The sequence below is a fragment of the Capricornis sumatraensis genome, chromosome 23 (genome assembly GCF_032405125.1).
Source record: "Capricornis sumatraensis isolate serow.1 chromosome 23, serow.2, whole genome shotgun sequence".
Taxonomy (NCBI): Eukaryota; Metazoa; Chordata; class Mammalia; order Artiodactyla; family Bovidae; genus Capricornis; species Capricornis sumatraensis.
In genome coordinates this window covers 14,860,266-14,882,640 of record NC_091091.1, presented here as the reverse complement: position 1 = coordinate 14,882,640, position 22,375 = coordinate 14,860,266, and the positions used below count along the sequence as shown (strand labels likewise).

Sequence of the window (22,375 nt, the reverse complement as noted above, 5' to 3'; positions counted from 1 at the left end):
CACACATAAAAGTAGAAACAGTAATACTAACAACCCCTTTATATTCACTACCCAGCCTCACCATTTATTACTACATGGGATATAGGTCAATTAAGACTGGCCAGTTACTCCTGCTCTCCATAGACAGTTCTGAAGCAATTTCTATATCATTTTATCCTTTTACATCGTGTACTTCTCCAAGAGTTAAGAACTTTTTAAGACCACTCTCACATCTAAATGGCATCACTGACTCAAGGGACATGAGTTTTGGTAAACTTCAGGAGTTGGTGATGGACAGGGAGGCCTGGCGAGCTGCGGTCTATGGGGTTGCAAACAGTTGGACACGACTGAGCAACTGAACTGAATGCACGTCTAAAAAATTTAGCATTCCTTTCTTTACATCAAATGTCTAGTCTCTGTTTAAATTTCACGAGTTCTCTCATGTTTTTCAGACTTGTTTGAATCAGAATTCATCATTAGATTTGGTTGATATGTCTTAAGTAAGTGATTATATAATTTCTCATCAAAACTGAGATATTCTAAGAGTAAAAAGGGTCATTAATGATCATTACCCCAGTGCAATAAATATATCAAGGGCTATCCTAGGCAAACCAGGGCTTAAGGCCCTCTAGGTCTGAACTCTCTTTTGATATAGGTTATCCATACTTTCTGCTTTGAAAGAAAATTTCATTGAAGAAACCAGGTATTTTTGCTCTACTGAATATCTCAATTATTAGATATGTTCAGTTGCACCTCTGTTATTTTCACATGTTCATTTGTCCTCTGTATCTTCTACAAATTAGTTAGATCTAAAGGCTTGATCTAGACCAGGTTTTAACTTTTTGGCAAGAATATTTCATAGGAGGTACTGAAAGTACATAATGCCTGGTGTGTCTCTCATGTTAAGATTAACTGGTATGGGGAATTCCCTGGTCGTCCAGTGGTTAGGATGCTGTGCTTTCACTGCCAAGGGCCAAGGTTCAATCCCTGGTTGGGAAACTAAAATCTCACAAGCTGCATGGAAAAAAATCAACCAGTGTGTTTGAGTATGGTCACCTTCTTAGTTATAAAGATCTCTCATCAGCTTTTGCTCAGATGGTGTATGCAGTCACTAATGTCCACAAGGATTATTTCACTAGGGGTTTTGCGAGATGGTGATATCCTATCATTTCTTCTGCCTTTTACTAGCTGGAATTCTTCTTTGAAACAATTTTTGTCATCCATTACCCTGCTAAACCAAGACGGAGTTCTTTCAGGAAAGACAGATGACCTTTCAATTGTTTCCCTTCATTTACCACTTCTTAAAATAATTTACTGCTTCCCTATATCAATTTTAACATATTTGATATATCTTAATCCACTGTAGCAATTATTGCTCATGATGCTCAAATTGTACCACTTCTAAATAAGGGAGTGTCTCAGGTTGGCACCTAAGTCTTTTTGAGACAATTCCATTAATCTTTAACAGCATCTTTACTTTCTGGTATGACAAGATCTATAAGCTCATCTGGTATATTTCCTGCTCCAAACCTGAAATTACCTATTTTTCTGCTAGTCATGGTTCCTTTTTGTGAAAATAGGCTATATGGCTTAAAACACTTAAGTTCTTTTACCTAATTTCTAAGAATAGTAGTAAAATCCTTTCATTGCACAGAAGAAAAACCAAGGCACAAAGGGTTCATGCAAATGTTAAGTTCAAGCAAACCCACAAACCTATCAGATATCTTCTGAGTAACCAGAACAATATCCTAAATACTTAAAGCAATAACAGGTTTGAATGTACCTGGGCAAAAGTAAAAATCATTTATAAGTGAAAAGTATTGTATACCAAAAGACAGCATCTCTAAACCAAAGTAACTAACAAATCAAAAACCAAAGATAATATAGGACAGATCAGACAAATGTTAAATCATCTGGAGATCTAGGAAACGTGTATGTGAAACAAGATCATGTATAAGCATACCAACTGTTATCCTTACGATTTTAAGTTATTCATTATACTTCAGCATGTGTTTTGAAGCCAATTTGTAGCCAAGAATATAAAATTTTCTGATTATCACTGTTCTCCCCAAGGGAGGTTCCAGTTACAAAGTAATTACCTTCAATAAATTCTGAAGTTCCTCTTGCCTTTTACTTAACCAAGATGCCCACTGTTCAGAAAAACAAAGTGTGCTCGTGTTCAGAGCCTCACATCTCTGTTCAGTCTCTTTAGAAATTATTTCAAGGTTGCTACTGAGTTTATCACAGTGTTTCTTAGACTCTTCAACCAATTTTGTACCTTCTTGGTTAAAATGTCTGAGTTCCTCTGACAAATCATCAAAATCGGCACAAAATTTTTCACTGTGAGAAGTTGTTTTGCTAATTATATCTTTAGATTTCCTATAGGAAAAGAGAATAACATTGTTAAAATGAAAAACTAAGACTCAAAGGATACATAACTTGCCCAAGATCACACAGCTCAAAAATGGAATATTCAAACCTAAACAGTCTTATTCTAGAGTTCATGTTCTTGTCTTTTCACAGCAGACTGATATCACATCTGTGACTAAATGACTTTTGAAAATATCTCTTTTCTTATAAAACTTTTTTCAGCCCTTTTCCAGATGTGACACTTTACTTCACACCTCTTAGAATATTAACTACATGGTTATTAAAACAAACTCTGCCTAAGTGTTTTTCTCCTTCCAGGTTGCTCAGTGGTAAAGAATCCACCTACAGTGCAGGAGATGAGGGTTCAGTCCCTGGGTTGGAGGATCCCCTAGAGAAGAAAATGGCAACGCACTCCAGTATTCTTACCTGGAAAAGCCCATAGACAGAGAAGCCTGGCGGGCTATAGTCCCAGGGGTTGCAAAAAGGCTGGACACAACTTTAGCAACTAAACAACAACTGAATTACGTTACTTAAGAACATCTCCTATTGCCTGTAGCCTCTAGTTTACAGTCCCTAAACTGTCCACAATCAGTTAAGTCATTCTGTTCTTAAGCAGTTTTACCTTGACTATGACACAAATATAGAACAAAGTCAATTATAAAACTTTCTAATAATTAAAAGACAAGTATATTGAGGTGTGACAAATTAAGACATATAGCACATATAGTGCAATGTAACATAATGCTGATACAAACTAATATAAAAAAATATATTTAAAATTCATCAATGGCATCCTTCTCTCCTTAAAGTTCCCTATAATATCAATAGCATTCAAAGTCATATCATAAGAGCAGAATTAAACTTTGGGGAATGAAGGTTACCCTTTGGCAACCCACTTCAGTACTCTTGCCTAGAAAATCCCATGGATGGAGGAGCCTGGTAGGCTGCAGTCCATGGGGTCACTAAGGGTCAGACACGACTGACTGACCTCACTTTCACCACTAGATGGTACACCATGTGAGCAAATCAAGTGGGGAAGCAAATGTGCCCAAAACCAAAGTTCAGCTACAGATAAAGTGGAAATAATTGAAAAAGGAAAAGAGAATTATGTGGTAAGCTTGCAGGTTATTGACACAAATCCATCTCCTCAAGGAATCACAACCCCCTAGAAATAAAAAGTGGGGAAATGATTCCTAGATTCAGAATCTAGAAAATGGAAATCAGAATGGAACATGATATAATGAATAGGACCAACAACAGAACTGAAAAACTGATGACAGGAGTTAGTAGTAGGAGAGGTGACATCCAGAATTCTAGAGCTGTGTCATTCAATAGAAATATGAGTCATATACACAATTTAAAAATTTCTAGAAGCCATATTAAGAAAGAAAACAGATAAAGCAGAAGAACAACGTACTGGGTAAATATAGCATATGTGTAAGTAAAATACATGAACACAATGCATATGAAATAGGAAGGAGGAATTGGGAATATACTGTTAAGGCTTTTCATTATACATGAAACAGCAAACTATTTGGAGGTGGATTAAAATTATTTTACAATATATATATTATTAATCTTAGGAAAACCAGTTTTAAAAAGTAATTTTAAAAGCATAAATGACAAGTCAATGGAAGATAAAATGAAAACATAAAGATGCTTGACTTACATTAGGAAAGGAAAAAATGAAAACAAAGCACAAATGATGCAACCAATAGAAAATGACAACATGGTAGGTTTTAATCCAACCATACCAATATTTAAATGAGAATGGCCTAATCACACCAGATAAAAGCCATACATCGTTAGATTTAAGCAAGACCCAATTATATGCTGTCTATAAGAAAGCCACTTTAAATATAAAGACTTACTTCAAAAGTAAAGAGATGGAGAAAGCTATATTATGCAAATAGCAGTCAATGGAAAACTGACGTTTTTTGTATTGAAAGAAAGTGAAAGTGAAGTTGCTCAGTCCTGTGTGACTCTTTGCAACCCCACAGACTGTAGCCTGCCAGGCTCCTCCGTCCATGGAATTTTCCACGCAAGAATACTGGAGAGGTAGCCATTTCCTTTTCAGGGGATCTTCCCGACCCAGGAATTGAACCCAGGTCTCCTGCACTGCAGGCAAACTCTACCATCTGAGCCAGAAGATTTTGAATTAATTTCAGACCAAGTAGACTTTAGAACAACAAAAATTATCACAGATAAAAAGGGACTCTATTAATACATAATGATAAAAGGTATATTCTCCAAGATATATCAACCCTACTGTGTATGCATCTACAACAGCGCATCACTTATATGAGGCAAAAACCTGACAGAACTGAGAAAAGAAATAGACAAATCTACAATTAAAATCAATCTCAATACCCCTTTATTAGTAGAACAAGTAAACAGAAACTCAGTAAGGATATAGGTGACCTGAATAGCACTACCAATCATCCTAAATGACATGATCAGAACACTATTCATCAAAAGCAAAATACAGATTTTTCTCATATAGGTAGCACAGGAATGAAGCATGCCATAATAGAACTACTAGGGCTCTGAAAATTAAATCGTTATTGGAGTCACAGCCCCAAAAGGTGGGCCAAGACCTTCCCACTTAAAAAAGATTTAAATAGGGTTCTGAATCACCTAACATAATAAACAAAATGTTCAGGAAACAACTGAAAACCACTCTGGAAAATCACACCTTGAGTGAGTCAAGACAACAGGTACCAATACTGAGATAATTCAAATGTTGGAACAATTTCATAAGGATTTTAATCAACCATGATAAAAATGTTTTCAATGAGCAATTAAAATACATCTAGAAAAAACAGAAAGAGAATCTTAATTTTCAATGAGCAATTAAAATACATCTAGAAAATAGAGAAAGAGAATCTTAACAAAGAAATAGAAGAGATTTTTAAAAAGAAGTAAAAGGAAATTATAAAACAGCAATAATTGAAATAAAACATCTCACTGAATGGGTTCAACAGTAGATTAAACAGGACAAAAGAAGGGTCAGTGAGCATAAAGACAGATTATAGAATTTACTTAATCTTATCAAAGACAAAATAGACTATATATCTATAGTCTCAGAGAACTATGGGACCACAGTAAAAAAAAAAAAAAAGAAACTGAACATTTGTGTCATCAAAGTTCTAGAATCAGAGGAGAAAAAATACAGCGCTGAAAAATGTTCAAAGACATAATGGAGGGAGTTCCCTGGTAGTCAAATGGTTAGGACTTGGTGCTGCCATGGCCTGGGGTTCAATCCCTGGTTGGAGAACTAAATCCCACAAGCTGTGTGCCAAGGCCAAAAAAATCAATCGATCAGTCTTGGTTTTTTAAAAAAAAGGATGAAAATTTCAAAGTCTGGTGAAAGACATAAGTCTACAGATTCAAGAAGCTGCTGCTAAGTTGCTTCAGTTGTGTCCGACTTTGCAGTCCTACGGACCACAGCCCACCAGGCTCCTCTGTCAGTGGGATTCTCCAAGCAAGATTACTGAAGTGGGTTGCCATGCCCTCTTCCAGGGGATGTTCCTGACCCAGGGATCAAACCCACATCTCTTACCAGTTCTTTACCACTAGTGCTACCTTCAAGATGCTGAGCAAACCCAAAGATGATTAAATCAAAGAAATACATAAGCAAATACAATATAATCAAGTGTTTAAAAACTAAGGACAAAGAAAATATCTTGAAAGCAGGTACAGAGACACTGGCTATACATGAACAAGATTTGAGTAACTGTGGATTTCTCATCTCTTGGTGACCAAAAGGAAATGAACAACATATTCCAGGTGCGGAAAGAAAAGACTTGTCAACCCTGAATTCTATCGCCACTGAAAATACTGGTCAGGAATGAAAGGAAAATCAAGATACTGTCAGACAAAGCAAAACAGCATTTGTGGGCAGCAGACCTACCCTAAAGACTAAAGGAAGTTCTCCAAACAGAAGAAAGCTTGAAACTTCAGGAAGGAACAATTAAATGGGCAAAAATAGGGGTAAATATCAGAATATTTTTATCCTTGTGAGTTTATAATATCTACAGGCAAAAATCTTGACAAACCCCACACCTTACACAAAAAATTAAAAACCAGATCATGGGGAATTCCCTGTCAGTCCAATGGTTAGGACTTGGTACTTTCACTGCCAAAGACTCAGATTTGATCCCTGGTCAGGGAACTAAATTACTGCAAGCCACATGGTATGGCCAAATTAAAAAAAAAAAAAAAACAAAAAACTCATGGATTTAAATCTTACATAATATTATAAAACTTCTAAAAGAAAACATAAGTCTGATTGAGCTGTATGATAAGGATATGAGACTGGCAAGCAGTGAACTATAAAGTAACATTAAACACTAATGCAGGAATCAGCAAACTTTTTCTTTAAAATCCAGATAGCAAATATTTTAGGCTTACAAGTAGTCTTTGATATACTCTTTGCGGTACAAAAGCAGCCAAATACAGCCAAAGGCAACACATAAACAAACTGGCAGATGGAATAAACAAACATGGATATGTCAATAAAATTATCTGCAGTAGCAGGCATCCAGCCAAGCCATAGTTTGCCAAACCCTGCTCTAATTAGTAAATATATATTTCATCATGAATATGAGTTAGAAATTGTTAAATTACTTAATGTGTATTCTAAAATTGAGCAAATATGTAAATATATTATGGATGAAAGCCAAGTTTCTCAGTCTGAAAAAGCAGCATAAATATGGACTGAAAAGATACTTATGTGCACATATATGTACACATTCACACATGTATTTCCAGCTATGTCCACCTGAGAAGCCTTAAAGGAAATGACACCCCAGTAGCAGTAAGAACATCTAGTACCCAGATCTTGGTTTCTATTACTATGATTTTAGAGCTGGAGCTGAGAAAGTACAAGATTACTGGAACACCATGCCATGTGTCTTGTCTGTTAGTTGCTCAGTTGTGTCTAATTCTTGGCGACCCCTCAAAAAAGACAGATCATATCAAAAGGACACAGAAGACAACTTGAAGAGGCTCTCACTAGTCAAAACTGGGACAGGGAGCTCCCTGCCTGCCCAGCAATTACGGCTCCATGCTTCTACTGCAGGGCGCACAGGTTTGATCCCTCTTCAGGGAACTAAGATCTGACATGCCACACTGCACAGCCAAAAAAAAAAAGATAACAACAAAACAAAAACCTGAGATAATTTGAGCATCAAAATTTAAAAAATAGTGGATTATAACCCAGAGGATAAAAGAATCCATGAGTACATGATAACATAAATGAATAAGAATAAATGGCAAGGGAAAGGGAAAGCTCTTCCTCTCAGTAGAATGCCAGCTAACACATGTAGAAGGAATGATGGGATTAGAAAACGATCATTTGACAACCACTACCCTAATTATTTCAGACATACATATCAATGGATTCTGAGATCAGGATACTTACATAGTTTCAAAGTATCTCTCCTTAAGCTCTTTATTAATTGCAAAGGAACTTTATAGGGAAGAAATCTAGAGGACAACACTATACCAAATTATCAAAGTTAAACCTCTTGATATCCGAGATGCACTAAGAACACACTACTTTTGTGTTATTCTTTACAACTCCAACTAACCATGAAGGCCGCCCCAAATAAGGGACACTCTACTAAATATATTCTGTGCTCATGGAAAAAGAAAAGGCCACGAAAGACACAGACTAAGCAACTGCTCCAGATCAAAGGAGACTCAAAGAGAGGTGACAATTAAATGCAACGTGTGATTCTGAATTAAATCCTGGACCAGGAGCAAAATATTTTCTTATTTTTTTCTTATAAAAAACATTCGTGAGAGAATTGGCAAAATTTCAATTAGGTATGTATATTAGCTAACAGTAGTTCTCAATATTAACTTTCTAATTTAAAATAATTGTTACAATAGATGACTAATAAGAACCTACTGTATACACAGGGAATTCTAGTTAATATTCTGTAATACTATACATGGGAAAAGACTAAAAAGAAATGGGATATATGTACATGTTTAACTGATTCACTTTGCTGTATACTTGAAACTAACCCAACATTGTAAATCAACTATATTCCAATAAAATTAAAAAAAATTGTAATAAAATAATTATTATATAAGACACTATCTTATGTTTTTAGGATATACACTGAAGTATTTGGGGGAAAGTGGAGATTACAAAGACCGTAACTTATTCAGAATATTTTATATATATATATATATATAATATATATATAGTATTATATATCATATATATATATCTGTCTCCACTGTCATTCAAAAGAATGTTCATCTACAGCAATATTATATAATACAACATACTAACTATATGGGCTTCCCTGGTGGCTCAGACAGTAAAGAATCCACCTGCAATGTGGGAGACCTAGGTTCGATCCCTGGGTTGGGAAGTTCCCCTGGAAAAGGGAACAGCTCCTCACTCCACTATTCTGGCCTGGAGAATTTTATGGACAAAGAAGCCTGGTGGGGTCACAAAGAGTCAGACACAACTGAGCAACTTTCACTTCACATCACTTTAACGTACTATATAATATTATATAATTATTTAATATAATATATAATATTACAGAGAAAGGGGGAGAAAGGAAATGAGGATGATAAAATGAACATAATAAAATATATGAGAAAATGGGTTGATAGTATTTGTACTATTTAAACTTTTTATTAAACTTTTAAATAATTTCAGGTAGAGAAAAGCTAAAGCAAATTTAAAAACAGCTTACTGCTCTGTATTTTCTTGAACACTGTTAAGTGGTTTCTGGATGTTTTTACACTTTTCCTCCAAATCACAGTATCTCTCCTCCCAAAGATTGATTAACTGGTAAAGTTCCTGTAAGAAAGGTGCAGGGAGGGAAAAGACTGAAATTATAATGGTTAAACTTTTTACTCCATACTGATATAAAGTATTTTCCCATAGGTGAGAATGATACACATTCCTGACAAGAGATCTTTAACTCCACCTCTCTGACAGGGGAAGGTAGCAGAAGTGATGTTAAAGGAATAATCATTACAGGCATTAAAAAAAAACTAAATAATTAGCAAACTTTTAAATTAGCAAGCTATTTTAACTGTAAGTAACAAGTTACTTTCAGTGTACTTCAGAACTAACCAAATATACCAAAAAGGGAACCATTTCGACAGATACACAGAGTTGCTTCTTAACTGATAACACTACTTACTAGAAGGAAAAGTAATGCTGAAAATCTAATGAGTCAAGCAGTCCAAAAATACTGTCAACTAATATAGCTGAAACATTTTATAGAACCTAGTTGGATCATTTTAATGTTAAAGGAGCTTATCATTTTCTCATCTGTGGCATCTTGAAACACATCTCTGAATAACACAGCAGCTGACAATACACATTTAACACACTGATTTTGAATAAAGTGTCAGTATTTCTGCTAATCTCAAAGTAGAGGGAAATGCAGGCATTAGATTTATCTATATGTAAACAGGTTTGTCAGTGCTAACCTTAAGTTCTAGAATATCTAAGAAACAGCTCAGTTAGTAAACCTGCTTCTTTTCAGCCAAGGAAGTCAAGTCACTCATGCCAAAATACTTCTCACATAGGTGTTCCTCAGAATATATACCTAAAAAGATCTAGACAGGTTTAAGGCAAACACTCTATGAAGAGGTATAAGAAATTGCTGCAATTTCAAATTTCAACAATATGTTCTAGAAACATACAGAAAAGCTCCTCCAAAAATGGATTCCTTTCAGGCAGTTTAATCACCACCATAGCTATAAGGGGATCTAAATATTGTCAGAGGTTCCCAAGGACTCAGTTTCCTCATTAGAAAACTGAGCTAGTAATTGAACCTGTATCTATACTGGTGGGAGGAATAAATACATAGTGAGTTACTCAATAAATGTTAACTATTACTTGTACTAATTTCAATATTAACCTTTTGTGTGAAAAGTTTTATGCTTATCAATTAGGGAAGCAATCTTATTTTAAAGTTGCTTTAATTTTTTTTCCATTCCATCCAAGAGGGGTGTTTTTGTTTTGGTTGGTTTGGTTTCTTTGCTCACAGTGCACAGCTTGTGGGATCTTAGTTCCCTGGCCAGGGATTGATCCTGGGCCACAACAGTAAAAGCATGGCGTCCTAAGCACAATACACCAAAGAATTCTCTCAAGAGGTTATTAAATGATTACCCATGATAATGGATGATTCACAAGCTTCATTCCCATCTAGAACTTTACATGGCACCATAATTCAGTTAGATATATTGCACAGGATATGCCAACAATCATATTAGTAACCTAAAAACTCTATGACTTTGCTTGGGTGACCTTTTTAGCTGTGAATGCCAGGTTGTAACACAGTAACTGTTAGTTCAACTACACCAAGCTTTCTGAAGACAAGAGCTTCCCCGCCCAAGCAGGCTGTAAATAAATTAGGAACCCAGCGTCACCCTGAAGGAAATCTGACTTCACAATGTTGGGGTAGTTTACCAAAATGGCTTCAGAGTAGACTGCTTTAAAAAGACACATTTATTCAGTGTCATGATCAGACTGTTACATTTAGCAATCAACAGAACAGGTGCAAAAAAATAAAATCTACATTAAAACCCTCTGTTGGAATGCTTTACACTTTCTACAGAACAGAAACTAAACTGTTACAGAAATAGTCACAAATATAGTTCTCAAGTTTTTCTGCCCATACACATAAGTACTGTCTAAAACGTGTCTTCTTTGAGGCAGCTAGGCTCTGGCACCACCATTCTTGGCTGAGTTCATAGATCTATTGCAGCCTACAGCTTTCCCTGTCACTTCTCTGGCTCTCCTCTCCTGCCAAGCTTTGTTTCCTTCTGCCACTGCTCCAGCTACTGTGCTGCTGGAACCGCTAGAGTCACCTGGGTTGTAATGTACACACAAGGTCGCTTTAAATGTTCTAATCATTTTCTTCTAACTGTACTCCCAGGGCACTATTTCTGCAGCTTCATCTTTCTTCTTGATATGAAGAAAGGACTGTCTTGTCTCACTGCACTCTGAATGTAGCAGATCATCAAATAGTAACTGATCGAGACGTACTCTTATTTCACATTAATTACTGTTATAAGCCAAACTGCTGACAGTATTTTCAGGTTTCTAATTTAGTTATATAGCATTCAGTCTGTAACAGGGATCTAAAGATCATACAGCTTTCGTTTTACACTCAAATCACCTATATACCTGTGATTGGATTTTCTTTGTTTTCTTCATGTCTTCAGTTAAGGTTTCACACAGCTTCTGTGATTCAGCCAAGGAAGAAACTGTATTTTCTTTTAGTTCATGTAGATTGTTACACAATGTACTAAGAAAGCCATCCATTTCCTTCTTCTGATCTTCTATCTTTTAAGAGAAAAAAAAAAATTTTTTTTTTCTTTTCTTAAATTAAAAAAAAAAAGTCCTAGGGGCTTCCCTGGTGGCTCAGTGGTAAAGAATCCTCCTGCCAATGAAGGAAGACACAGATTCGATCCCTGATCCAGGAAGATTCCACAAGCTGCACAGCAACTAAGCCTATAAGCCACTGTTGAGCCTGTGCTCTAGAGCCCAGAAGCACAACTACTGAGCCAACATGCGGCAGCAACCGAAGCCCACGCACCCGAGCCTGTGCTCCAAAGTAAGAGAAGGCCCCACGATGAGAAGTCCACACACCACAACTCAAGAGTGCCCCTGCTCACCGCAACTAGAGAAAAAGTCCTTGAAGTAACAAAGACACAGCACAGCCAAAAAAAAAAATTGTTTTTACTTTTTTGAATACATACAAAATAGAAAAGGTAGAAAACAGTATTGCAGAGAAAAGTCCCTTCCTTTCCCCTCCAGCCCCTAGAACCCCAGTCACACTCCCACCTCTGAGAGGTGATTGTTACCATTTTTAAACACATCTAGAAGGCAATGGCAACCCACTCTAGTACTCTTGCCTGGAAAATCCCACGGACAGAGAAGCCTGGTAGGCTGCAGTCCATGGGGTTACTAAGAGTTGGACACAACTGAGCAACTTCACTTTCACTTTTCACTTTCACACACTGGAGGAGGAAATGGCAACCCACTCCAGTGTTCTTGCCTGGAGAATCCCAGGGACAGAGAAGCCTAGTGGGCTGCCGTCTATGGGGCAGCAGAGTCGGACACGACTGAAGCGACTTAGGAGGAGGACGAGAGGTATTTGGGGGCTTCTCAGGTGGCCCTAGTCATAAAGAACCCAACTGATAATGCAGAAGATGTGGGTTTGATGCCTGGGTCAGGAACATCCTCTGGAGGAGGGCATGGCAACCCACTCCAGTATTCTTGCCTGGAGAATCCCACTGACAGAGGAGCCTGGCGGACTACAGTCCATAGGTTCGCCAAGAGTCAGACATGACTGAAGTGACTTAGCACGCACGCAGAGGTATTTTATTATCCATATTTAGGTAGGTATGCATACATATGTATGTATAACCACATATGTACACAGACCATATGACAGACCGCTATGTATGCTATGATGCTTGAAGATCATTTCCTCGCGTTTTTCTTAGCCATGATTCTGCAGACCACATCAATCAATGGTCAGCATCCTGATCACAGCATCCTCTCTTCCTCCCTCCTCCAGATTCCTTCTCATAACCCATGGGTTCTACATGTAAACACTTCTCAACTAAAAAGTCCTGGGTCCCTTGAATTCATGTGGAGTTTCTTTCTTAACAATATGAGATAATAAGAATATTCATTACCTTATTAGCCACCATCGACAAAGTCTTGAAAATATTCTTCAGTTGACTATTGATTTCCAGTATAGATGCCACAGTGGGGGATAAAACTGTTCCCAGTGAACTGAGGAGGTCAGTCTTAAGTACATTCTGGTTTTAAAAATAAATATACAACTCTTTAAAAAGGATATTTTCACTTCCATGAATCTGGATAGTTAAATGATATCTTAAATACCTTGTTAACTAAACACATGTATATTAAAATCCTAAGTGTCCGTTCTCTTTTTTATAGCCTACAGAGCCTATTACTAGAGTTTATATTCATCATAAACCACTTAATCCTGCATATAGGAATTAAGAAATGGTCACTTTATGTACAATAAATTCTTAATAGTCTACTGTAACATAAGTCTGAAGAATTCAGAAGAGGGGAAAATGACAGTCATTTGATAACATTTCAGCTATGTAAACAAAGAAAGGAAAAAACACCTACAATTATATTTCAAACAAATAAATTTCAAACAACTTTAGGTTACTAAGTCAAAAAGGCTGAAACCAAATAGCCTTGAAAAGTAGGCTTTGGGTTGGAGGCATTTAATTTTGAAGAACTGGTGACTTACATTCTACTGGATAAGAACTTGTCATGGTTCTGGTTCTTGTCAAGGTATATACAAAAGTTAGAAAGTATTGTAGATTAGAAATTTTTATAAAAAGAAGAAAAAAATTCTGAACTAAGCTCCTATTACTAGGGGAAGGATGAAGAACTATAATGAAATAATTAGTAAATGCTTAAAAGAGTACTGGTTTCCTTTGGAAAGAAGAGCTATCATACTAATTTCAACTCATTCTGTGGGAACAACAATTACCTCTTCAGACTCAAGCTTGCTTATGACTTGGTAGGAAGACATCAATAAACAGAGACTACCATTTTATTTAGTGAGTGAATCAATTCTCATACAGCAGAAACTAACAGAACATTGTAAAGCAATTATACTCCCATTTAAAAAAATTCCCAAAAAGTAAGTACCAGTGAGCATCTTTTAACTTTGTCAAATTTGGGTGACCAAAGAAATCTACCTAACAATGTCATGCAAGCACTGAATTTAGGCAGAATGTTGGCTAACATGAGCAGTCTTTACTTGGAAAATGTTCAACAAATATTGTTAAACTCAAAAAGGGAGGCAGAGAGCCTATACAGAGGGAAAAACCAAAGTAAGTTATATGGCCAAGAACGTCCTAGACAAATGATACAATAACAAAATGAAGGGTATAAAGAAATCAAGTATGGAGAAGGTAGACAACATTGTGTAATTAGATGACTGGCTTCTAGAGAATTATGGGGAAAAGCCTCACAGTTACAGGTCGGAAGGACTTGATTACACATATTGGACCCCACAAATTGTTATATATGTTCCCCAAATTCTATAAGTCATTTTTCTTACACATTTTTCTGTATTTCTGTAGTTTTAAAATTAAGTACTTACTATACCCTTCAGGTTGGGTCGGTGTAACATTATTAGCATGACTATTCCAGGACCCTTAAGAAAAGGATAACTGACCAATTTCTGAGCCAGCTAACAAGTCATAGGTCCCCTGAATTCACGTGGAGCTAAACCTACAACTCTTTCAAAAGGCATATGAACTCCTACACTCAATGTTACAGAATATAAGTGAAAAAAGTTTCAAAGGTTATATATATGCTCTTGGAAATTAATCTTTCTGGGAGGAAAAAAACAGTGAAGAGACCTGTCTTTAACAATATAAACCTACTCTATTAAAGTAATCTATTTACCACTGTGTCTAGTAAAGCTTAAGATGAAAGAAGAGCAGTTAACATTGTTTTTGGAGACTTATCAAATGTAGAAAAGATTTACTAACAATCAGTTCCTGAAGTACAGTTTTACTTTCTGCTGCTAATGACTGTTCTTTCAATATCATATTAGAAATCTGAGAAACAAGTGTAGACACATTTTCTGGAATCAACGCGAGAGATCCAAGTGCTGTTGTAGTAATAGTGTCTAATGCAGAGACACTGGAAGTCAGCAGGTTACCTATACCAAAAAGAAGAAAGATGTGAATCTGGACATAAATACGATTAAACACAAATACAATCTTGGCAAAATTCATATCCCTGTTGTGGTAATTTGTAACAAATAAGCTTAAAATAATTGACTCATTACGTAAGCATGGAATTACTTTAAACATAAGTTATGTTCTATAGTATTCCAGAAGCACTGGGCACATCTGTTAAGTATATCAGACCTGAAACTGTAACTTAGTGTAAGAATCAGAATAATCTAAAAATTAATCTCTAACTAAAATACACAGCATTACTGTAGATAAAAAAGGTTAAAGAAGAGAAACTAGAAATCAATAAATAAATTTTTTAGTGGTTAGCTTAGAGTAACTAGACTCTAAGTGACCTTTTAAATTTTTCATGTCTGCATCTTCCAAACTTTCTATAGTGAAAATAATACTTTAATATCAGTTTTGAAATTAGTCTCACACTAAACACAGTAAGACTGAAATAAGAAATGCTTGAACTTACTGATGAAATTATTTGCAGGGCAGCAAAGGAGACACAGATGTAGAGGAAAGACTTATGGACATGGGTGGGCGGAGGAAGGAGAGGGTGAGATGTATGGAGAGTAACATGAAAACATACTACCATATGTAAAAATAGAGAGCCAATGGGAATTTGCTATATGACTCCGGGGTGGAATGGGGAGGGAGAAGGGAGGGAGGTTCAAGAGGAAGGGGACATATGTATACCTATGGCTCATTCATGTTGATGTTTGGCAGAAACCAACAAAATTCTGTAAAGCAACTATCTTCAATTTAAAAAAAAGAGAAATGTTTGTACTTACCAAACAAGGTCTTGTGAACTTCTAGCATGGTCTTTTGCTTCGTGCTGCCATCCTTAATTAATTCTTCCATGTTATTAAACAAACTATTCAAGTTTTTGCCAAAAACATCTTGAGCTTCTGCATTATGCTGATCAACTGCCTTCTTACGATCCAGTTTAGAATGGAGACCAAATACATCTTTTGTAGTTTCTTCAACTGTGTTAAGCAACTATATATGATTTTTAAAAATAAGTGTTGATAAGATGGATAAGACAAAAGCAATCTAATGAAAATATCTTCATTAAAGACTTCTAAAAAGAACTAGTAAATTTTACATATAGTCTCAGAAGAAATTTTTAAATTCATGCCAATGTTTATTTCTCCTCCCCTAGCCATCTAGGAAAACTGATTTTGCCAATCAATTTCAATAATGCTCCCTCACAAATGTTTCCCCAACATGTGTTACTAAGGCAGGAGACCCTGGTTCAATTCCTGGGTCAGGAAGATCTGCTGGAGAAGGGTTAGGCTACCCACTCCAGTATTACTGGGCTTCCCTTATGGCTCAGTTGGTAAAGAATCTGCCTGCAATGTGGGAGACCTGGGTTCAGTCCTTGTGTTGGGAAGATGCCCTGGAGAAGGAAAAGGCTACTCACTCCAGTATTCTGGCCTGGAGAATTCCATGAACTGTACAGTCCATGGGGTGGCAAAGAGTTGGACATGATTGAGTGACTTTCACTTTCATGTGTAACTAATTTCTGAAGGATACATCTAATAAAAAAGTGAGTACTTTCAACATCATCCATCATTAGAAGATACTAAATTCTTGATGACTAGTCTCAACCATGACCACAGGTAAAGCAGTACAACACCATTATTCTAAACATTCACAAAGTATATTCAAGTCAGGTTCTATTTTCAAAACCTAAGGAATAAATTTTTCTTAAATAAGCATCTCCAGTGAAGAAAATCTAGACAAAATAGTAAAATAATGCTTCTTAAATGGACAGAAGAATCATTTGGAGTGAATAAACAGAATTTCACAATTTCTTAGCTTATGCTAAGAAAGTTACTTCTACCCATTCTTTAACTTCTTTAACGCAACTTCAAATAAAAACAAAAGACAAACCCTGCTGGCAGCATCATGAAGTCTCTCCTCAGTACTTTCCAAAGCAGAGGTGATAAATTCTTCTTCAACAAGCTGTAATTTAGTTTCCTGCAAATGTCTTTGAGTGGTTTCAAGTTCCTGTGCCTTACTTTGCAGGTCAGATTTGCACTGGTTAAGTTCATTTTTACTATCCATAAACAATTCTGTAACCTACATATAACACATGAAACATTTTTGTTTTAGAATTTAAAAATGCCAAACTGGTCGTTGACACACCTGGCTAGTTCATAATACTAAAAGAACCAAACAAATTATTTCCATATAAAAGTTGTAACAAGTTACCAGGTAGGTTAGAACATTTCATATGGTAACTGATATCTTCCTATAACTACTACTAGCACTGGTGGTCCAGTAGTTAGGACTCTGCGTGTCCAGTGCTATGGGCACAGGTTTGATCCCTGGTCAGGGAATTACGATTCTGCAAATCGTGGGGCACAGCCAACCAAACAAAAAACAAGTAACAGGTCTAATGAAATGTGTTAATTCTTCAGATTCCTTTCAACACTGCCAGTGTGAGAGTGGCACTGAAGGGTCAGGTCTTTCAACCTTAGTTATTTAACATCTGGTTTCTCCCAACATCTGCCTTTTGTTATCTGATAAACATGTTGATGAAAATGTATCAGCATTCACTATACAGCTTTCATATTAAATTATACAATACAATTACTTTCTTAAAATGCTGCATTAGTGTGTGTCAAATAGAATAACTTCTTCAAAAAAGACTCACTTCTTCATTATCATTAATGATAATTTAAAAAAACTGTGATACAAAATTTTAGTTTAGAGGTCAGCAAGAAAAAAAATCTTAAAGAAAAAAATATTAGGTGCCTCACATTGCCTTTAAATATTTGCTTTTTACATGACAGTCAATACAGTTTTGAATGCTTACCCTATTTAGCTCTTCCTCAACAGCAGCAATTTTTTCAACCAGTTCTACAATTTGTTCCTCTTGAACAGTTAGTTTTCCACTCATAGCTCTAAAATAAAATTTAAAAGGATTTTAACAGTGAATATTGTTTCCTAATGCCTATAAAATTTACTCTAACACAAATGAGGTAGTTACATATCATTTCTACTATTTATCACTATCATGATAATGATGCCTAAGTATCAATAAGCAAGAGCTACAAAGTGCAAAAAACAAATATATTCTTTGTCTTAGGTTTATAAACAGACTGTTTTTCTTATTTTCTCCATTTTGAAACTGAGAATCCCTACCGATTGCAGGGGAAAAAAACATGTATGTATATAAAATTTGAGAAGCTACAAAGGTGACAGAGGACACTAGCCCACATACAGGAGAGGTAGGGATGCTAGGTGTCTATAATGAGGAATACGAAGAATAATAAACAAGACAGGCAGAGTCCCGAAGAGGCTTGTGGTGTGAAAGCATCAGGTCTCACAGGAGGAAGGGGTAAGGGGCTAAAACCTGGAAAACTAAAGTACGTATACAGAGCAATTAAACCTCCTGCCCCCAGCACACAGACCCCAGTACACACCCCAACACACATACCACTATGACACCACCACAAAAGTCCTCATGAGATAAATGATTCTTCTCTGCTGCTGCTGCTAAGTCGTGTCAGTCGTGTCCGACTCTGTGCAACCCCATAGACGGCAGCCCACCAGGCTCCCCCATCCATGGGATTCTCCAGGCAAGAACAATGGAGTGGGTTGCCATTTCCTTCTCCAGTGCATGAAAGTGAAAAGTGAAAGTGAAGTCACTCAGTCGTGTCCGACTCTTCGCGACTCCATGGACTGTAGTCTCCCAGGCTCCTCTGTCCATGGGATTTTCCAGGCAAGAGCACTGGAGTGGGTTGCCACTGCCTTCTCCGGATTCTTCTCTAGAGCACGCTTCTCAGCTTTAGCACTACCGACGTTTTGCACCAGACAATTCTGGTCTGCTTTAATGACCTCTCTGATTTCCTGAGATTAGCCAGTGTCAGAGCGAGCACTGTCGTTTGCATTCTTCTAGTTCCTCCCTAACTACCAACCATCTCCTATTCCACATTGTGCTTAAATGACAAAGAATCTTAAGAATGTAGATTTCCTCAAACTATTCGCTAGAGATACTGATTAAAGGAAAAGATAAAAGTTGAGGTGGTATAAGAAGAGAGTTCATTCTAACAGTCTTTTGATAACTATATCAGTTCTTTACTGGAAATAGCTCTTCAAAGGAGATGAGCTATTTGAAATGCTTTCCTATATTAAATGTACAAGAGGAATGCAACATTGTTATTAAATGAATGATATAGTTTAGGTAAATAATTTTTAATTGAAGTATAATTGACTTACAATATTACATTAGTCTTGGGTGTACAACATAGTGATTTGATACTCTTATACATTACAAAATGATCACCACAGTAAGTCTAGTTATCAACTGTCACCACACAAAGGTAGTACAACACTCTGACTACACTCCCTATACTGTACATTCTTAGAAGTTAATATCCATAACCAAGGGCTTACCTAAAATTTTCTTCAGAAATGTACACTCCATTTTTTTCACGAGCTGCAGCAAGATCCCGTTTCAGACGCTCTATCTCTTCTGTATATTCCTATGCAAGAAGAACGTTGTGTCATTTTAGCACTTCACTTTTTTTTCATTCAGTTTGGGGAAGATTTATAATAAAACAAAGTAGCCCTCTTATCTTTTTTAAAGCATAAAAATATGTGATTAAAAAGTCACAACCTTACTTTTCATTCAATATTAATATGGTTAGAATAAAGTCAATAGCTTTCATTCATTATAAAAGTACAGGCTTCTGAAGAAAAAAACAACCCCCAGTAGCCAGGTTGGTCTCCAAATCTCATCTCACACGAAAAGGAACCAGGGTTTCTTAGGGAAGTGTCTGACTCCAGGACTGGGGCAAGAAACATTCAAGATGAACCTGGAACATCTTGTAAAACAAAATAGGAAGAGAAGGAAGCTTAGGCCAACCAAAAAGACTCAAGAACCCACTGAAAAGGTACCCAATGGCCAGAGAAGGAACAATTTGAGCGTCAGTGAGGTTATTAACTACAATTGTTAGCACAAATATTCTAAATCCATGAGTTTATAATGATGTTAAGAAAGCTGGGAAACCAACCCATTATTCTCCAAACTGTCAAAGGAAATGAATCAACCATTTGTCCTGTCTTTCCTATAAGAACTACAGCCTTGGGGAGCTGAGGGAATGTTCCTCTTTACAGAGTTAGTCCAGCAGTCAACTAAGGAAGAACAATTTGAAAATTATTGTTTTGCAACCTTAAAGAAGAACTAGTGGATCAGGTCATTTGAATATAATCAATCCCTTACCAAAAAAAGGGAAAGAACCAGATATCATGTGCTTCCACGTGGGAGAATATACCACCACTTATCAAGTATTTTGGCCAAAAATATATAAATAAGATAAAACCTGACTCTATCAAGCCTCACAATCCAACTACTAATTTATGGCAAACCTTATTTGGATCCTAAAACAAAATATTAAATGTCTACACTGATGGAGAAGGAAATGGCAACCCACTCCAGTATCCTTGCTTGGGAAATCCCATGGGGAGTCTAGTGTGCAACGGTCCATGGAGTACAACAGGGCTGGACACGGCTTGGTGACTAAACAAATGGCACTTCTAGCCAATGTATGAGAACAAAAACTTGTAAGGAATTGGGGGTTGGGGCTGAAACCAAAATCCTATTGTTTACAGACGTGACTGTCTAAAACAACTGGAATTTTAAACAATGACTAAATATTTTCTCATAATAAATTACTGTTAAATATTTTTAGATGTAATAATAGCAATAGGGTTCAAAAATTCAGCTGTCTAAAATAAAATGAATGCTTATAAACGAGCATGGCCTTTAAAAATTAATGAATATAAAAATCACTGTCGTTTTTCTCAGATCCTGACAATTTTGACACCCTTTATCAAGAGACGTTTGTTCATATAAGCTTCCTTTTAAACAGTCTGATTCCAAGAGTTATTATAAAGCTACAGTAATTAAAACTGTGGTATTAGTGAGGGACAGACATAAATCAATGCAACAGAATAGAAAGCCCAGCCATTTTGGAAAACAACTTGGCAGTTGCTTAAGAAAAAAAAAGAAAACTTATATTCAATTACCATACAACACAACAATTATACTCTTGGGCAATTATCTCAGAAAAATGAAAATTTACATGTACACAAATTACTATAAACAAATATGATCAAAGCAGTTTTATTTTCAATTGTGAAAAACCGAAATCAGCCCATACATCTTTCACAGGTAAATCTGACAGCAAGCTATGTGTGGTGTATACATGTGTCGTGCTGTGTGGTGTATACAGGTGCTGTGCTGTGCAGTGCTCAGTCGCTCAGTTGCGTCTGACTCTTTGCTACCCCATGGACCTTAGCCCTCCAGGCTCCTCTGTCCTTGGGGATTCTCCAGGCAAGAATACTAGAGTAGGTTGCCATGCCCTCCTCCAGGGGATCTTCCCAACCCAGGTATCAAACCCAGGTCTCCCACATTTCAGGTGAATTCTTTAGTCTGAGCCACCAGGGAAGTCCAAGAATACTGGAGTAGGTAGCCTATCCCTTCTCCAGGGGATCTTCCTGATCCATGAATTGAATTGGGGACTTCTGCACTGCAGGCGGGTGGTATATACATACCAAGGAATATTCCTCAGCATTAAAGACTAAAGATCTATTAATATGCACCACTCAGGTTAACCTCCAGGGAATTATGCTGAGTGATAAAAACAATCCCCAAAAGTTTACATACTGTATGATTCCATTCGATAACACTCTTAAAATGACAAAGGTTTAGAATTAGAGAACAGATCATTGGATAACAAAGATTAGGGACGGGAGGTGAGAGTGGGAAGGAAGTGATTATAAAAGGGCAATGAGGAATCCTTGCTGAGATGGGACTGTTCAGTATCTTGACTGTGGTAGTGGCTCCATGAACCTACACATAACAAAACTGTATAGAACTAACTAAACACACACACATGAGTACCAGGAAAATTGAGGAGTAAGACCAACGAATTGCTATTAACGGTGTCCCTACAGTGATTTTACTATATAGTTTAATAAAATGTACAAAGGATCTCTCTGTATTACTTCTTCCAACTGCATGTGAATCTATAGTTGTCTCAACAGAAACAAAAAAAACCCACTACCAATAAAAGGAAAAGACAAGCCAGCCTGGGAGGAAATATTTACAAATTATTTCATAAAGGATAGTATCTAGAAAATATGAACAATCCTTTACAACTTCATAAAAAGATAACCCAATTAAAAACTGGCAATTTAAATAGACATTTCACAAATGAAGATATACATATGGATAATAAGCATGTGAAAAGATGCTGAA

At 36.5% G+C, this 22,375-nt stretch overlaps 1 protein-coding gene across 1 annotated transcript in view; it reads right to left on the bottom strand.

Moving 5' to 3' along the window:
* KIF11 (kinesin family member 11) overlaps nucleotides 1–22,375 on the bottom strand; it is a 40,843-nt gene that overhangs the window by 5,662 nt on the left and 12,806 nt on the right. Inside the window, exons 10-18 of the mRNA XM_068961613.1 lie at nucleotides 19,507–19,595; nucleotides 17,924–18,011; nucleotides 16,996–17,184; nucleotides 15,891–16,098; nucleotides 14,902–15,074; nucleotides 13,048–13,173; nucleotides 11,528–11,686; nucleotides 9,075–9,181; nucleotides 2,079–2,358 (exon numbers count right to left, since the gene is read on the bottom strand). Of these exons, the coding sequence (XP_068817714.1) occupies nucleotides 2,079–2,358; nucleotides 9,075–9,181; nucleotides 11,528–11,686; nucleotides 13,048–13,173; nucleotides 14,902–15,074; nucleotides 15,891–16,098; nucleotides 16,996–17,184; nucleotides 17,924–18,011; nucleotides 19,507–19,595 (1,419 nt within the window). The remainder of the gene's footprint in view (nucleotides 1–2,078; nucleotides 2,359–9,074; nucleotides 9,182–11,527; nucleotides 11,687–13,047; nucleotides 13,174–14,901; nucleotides 15,075–15,890; nucleotides 16,099–16,995; nucleotides 17,185–17,923; nucleotides 18,012–19,506; nucleotides 19,596–22,375) is intronic.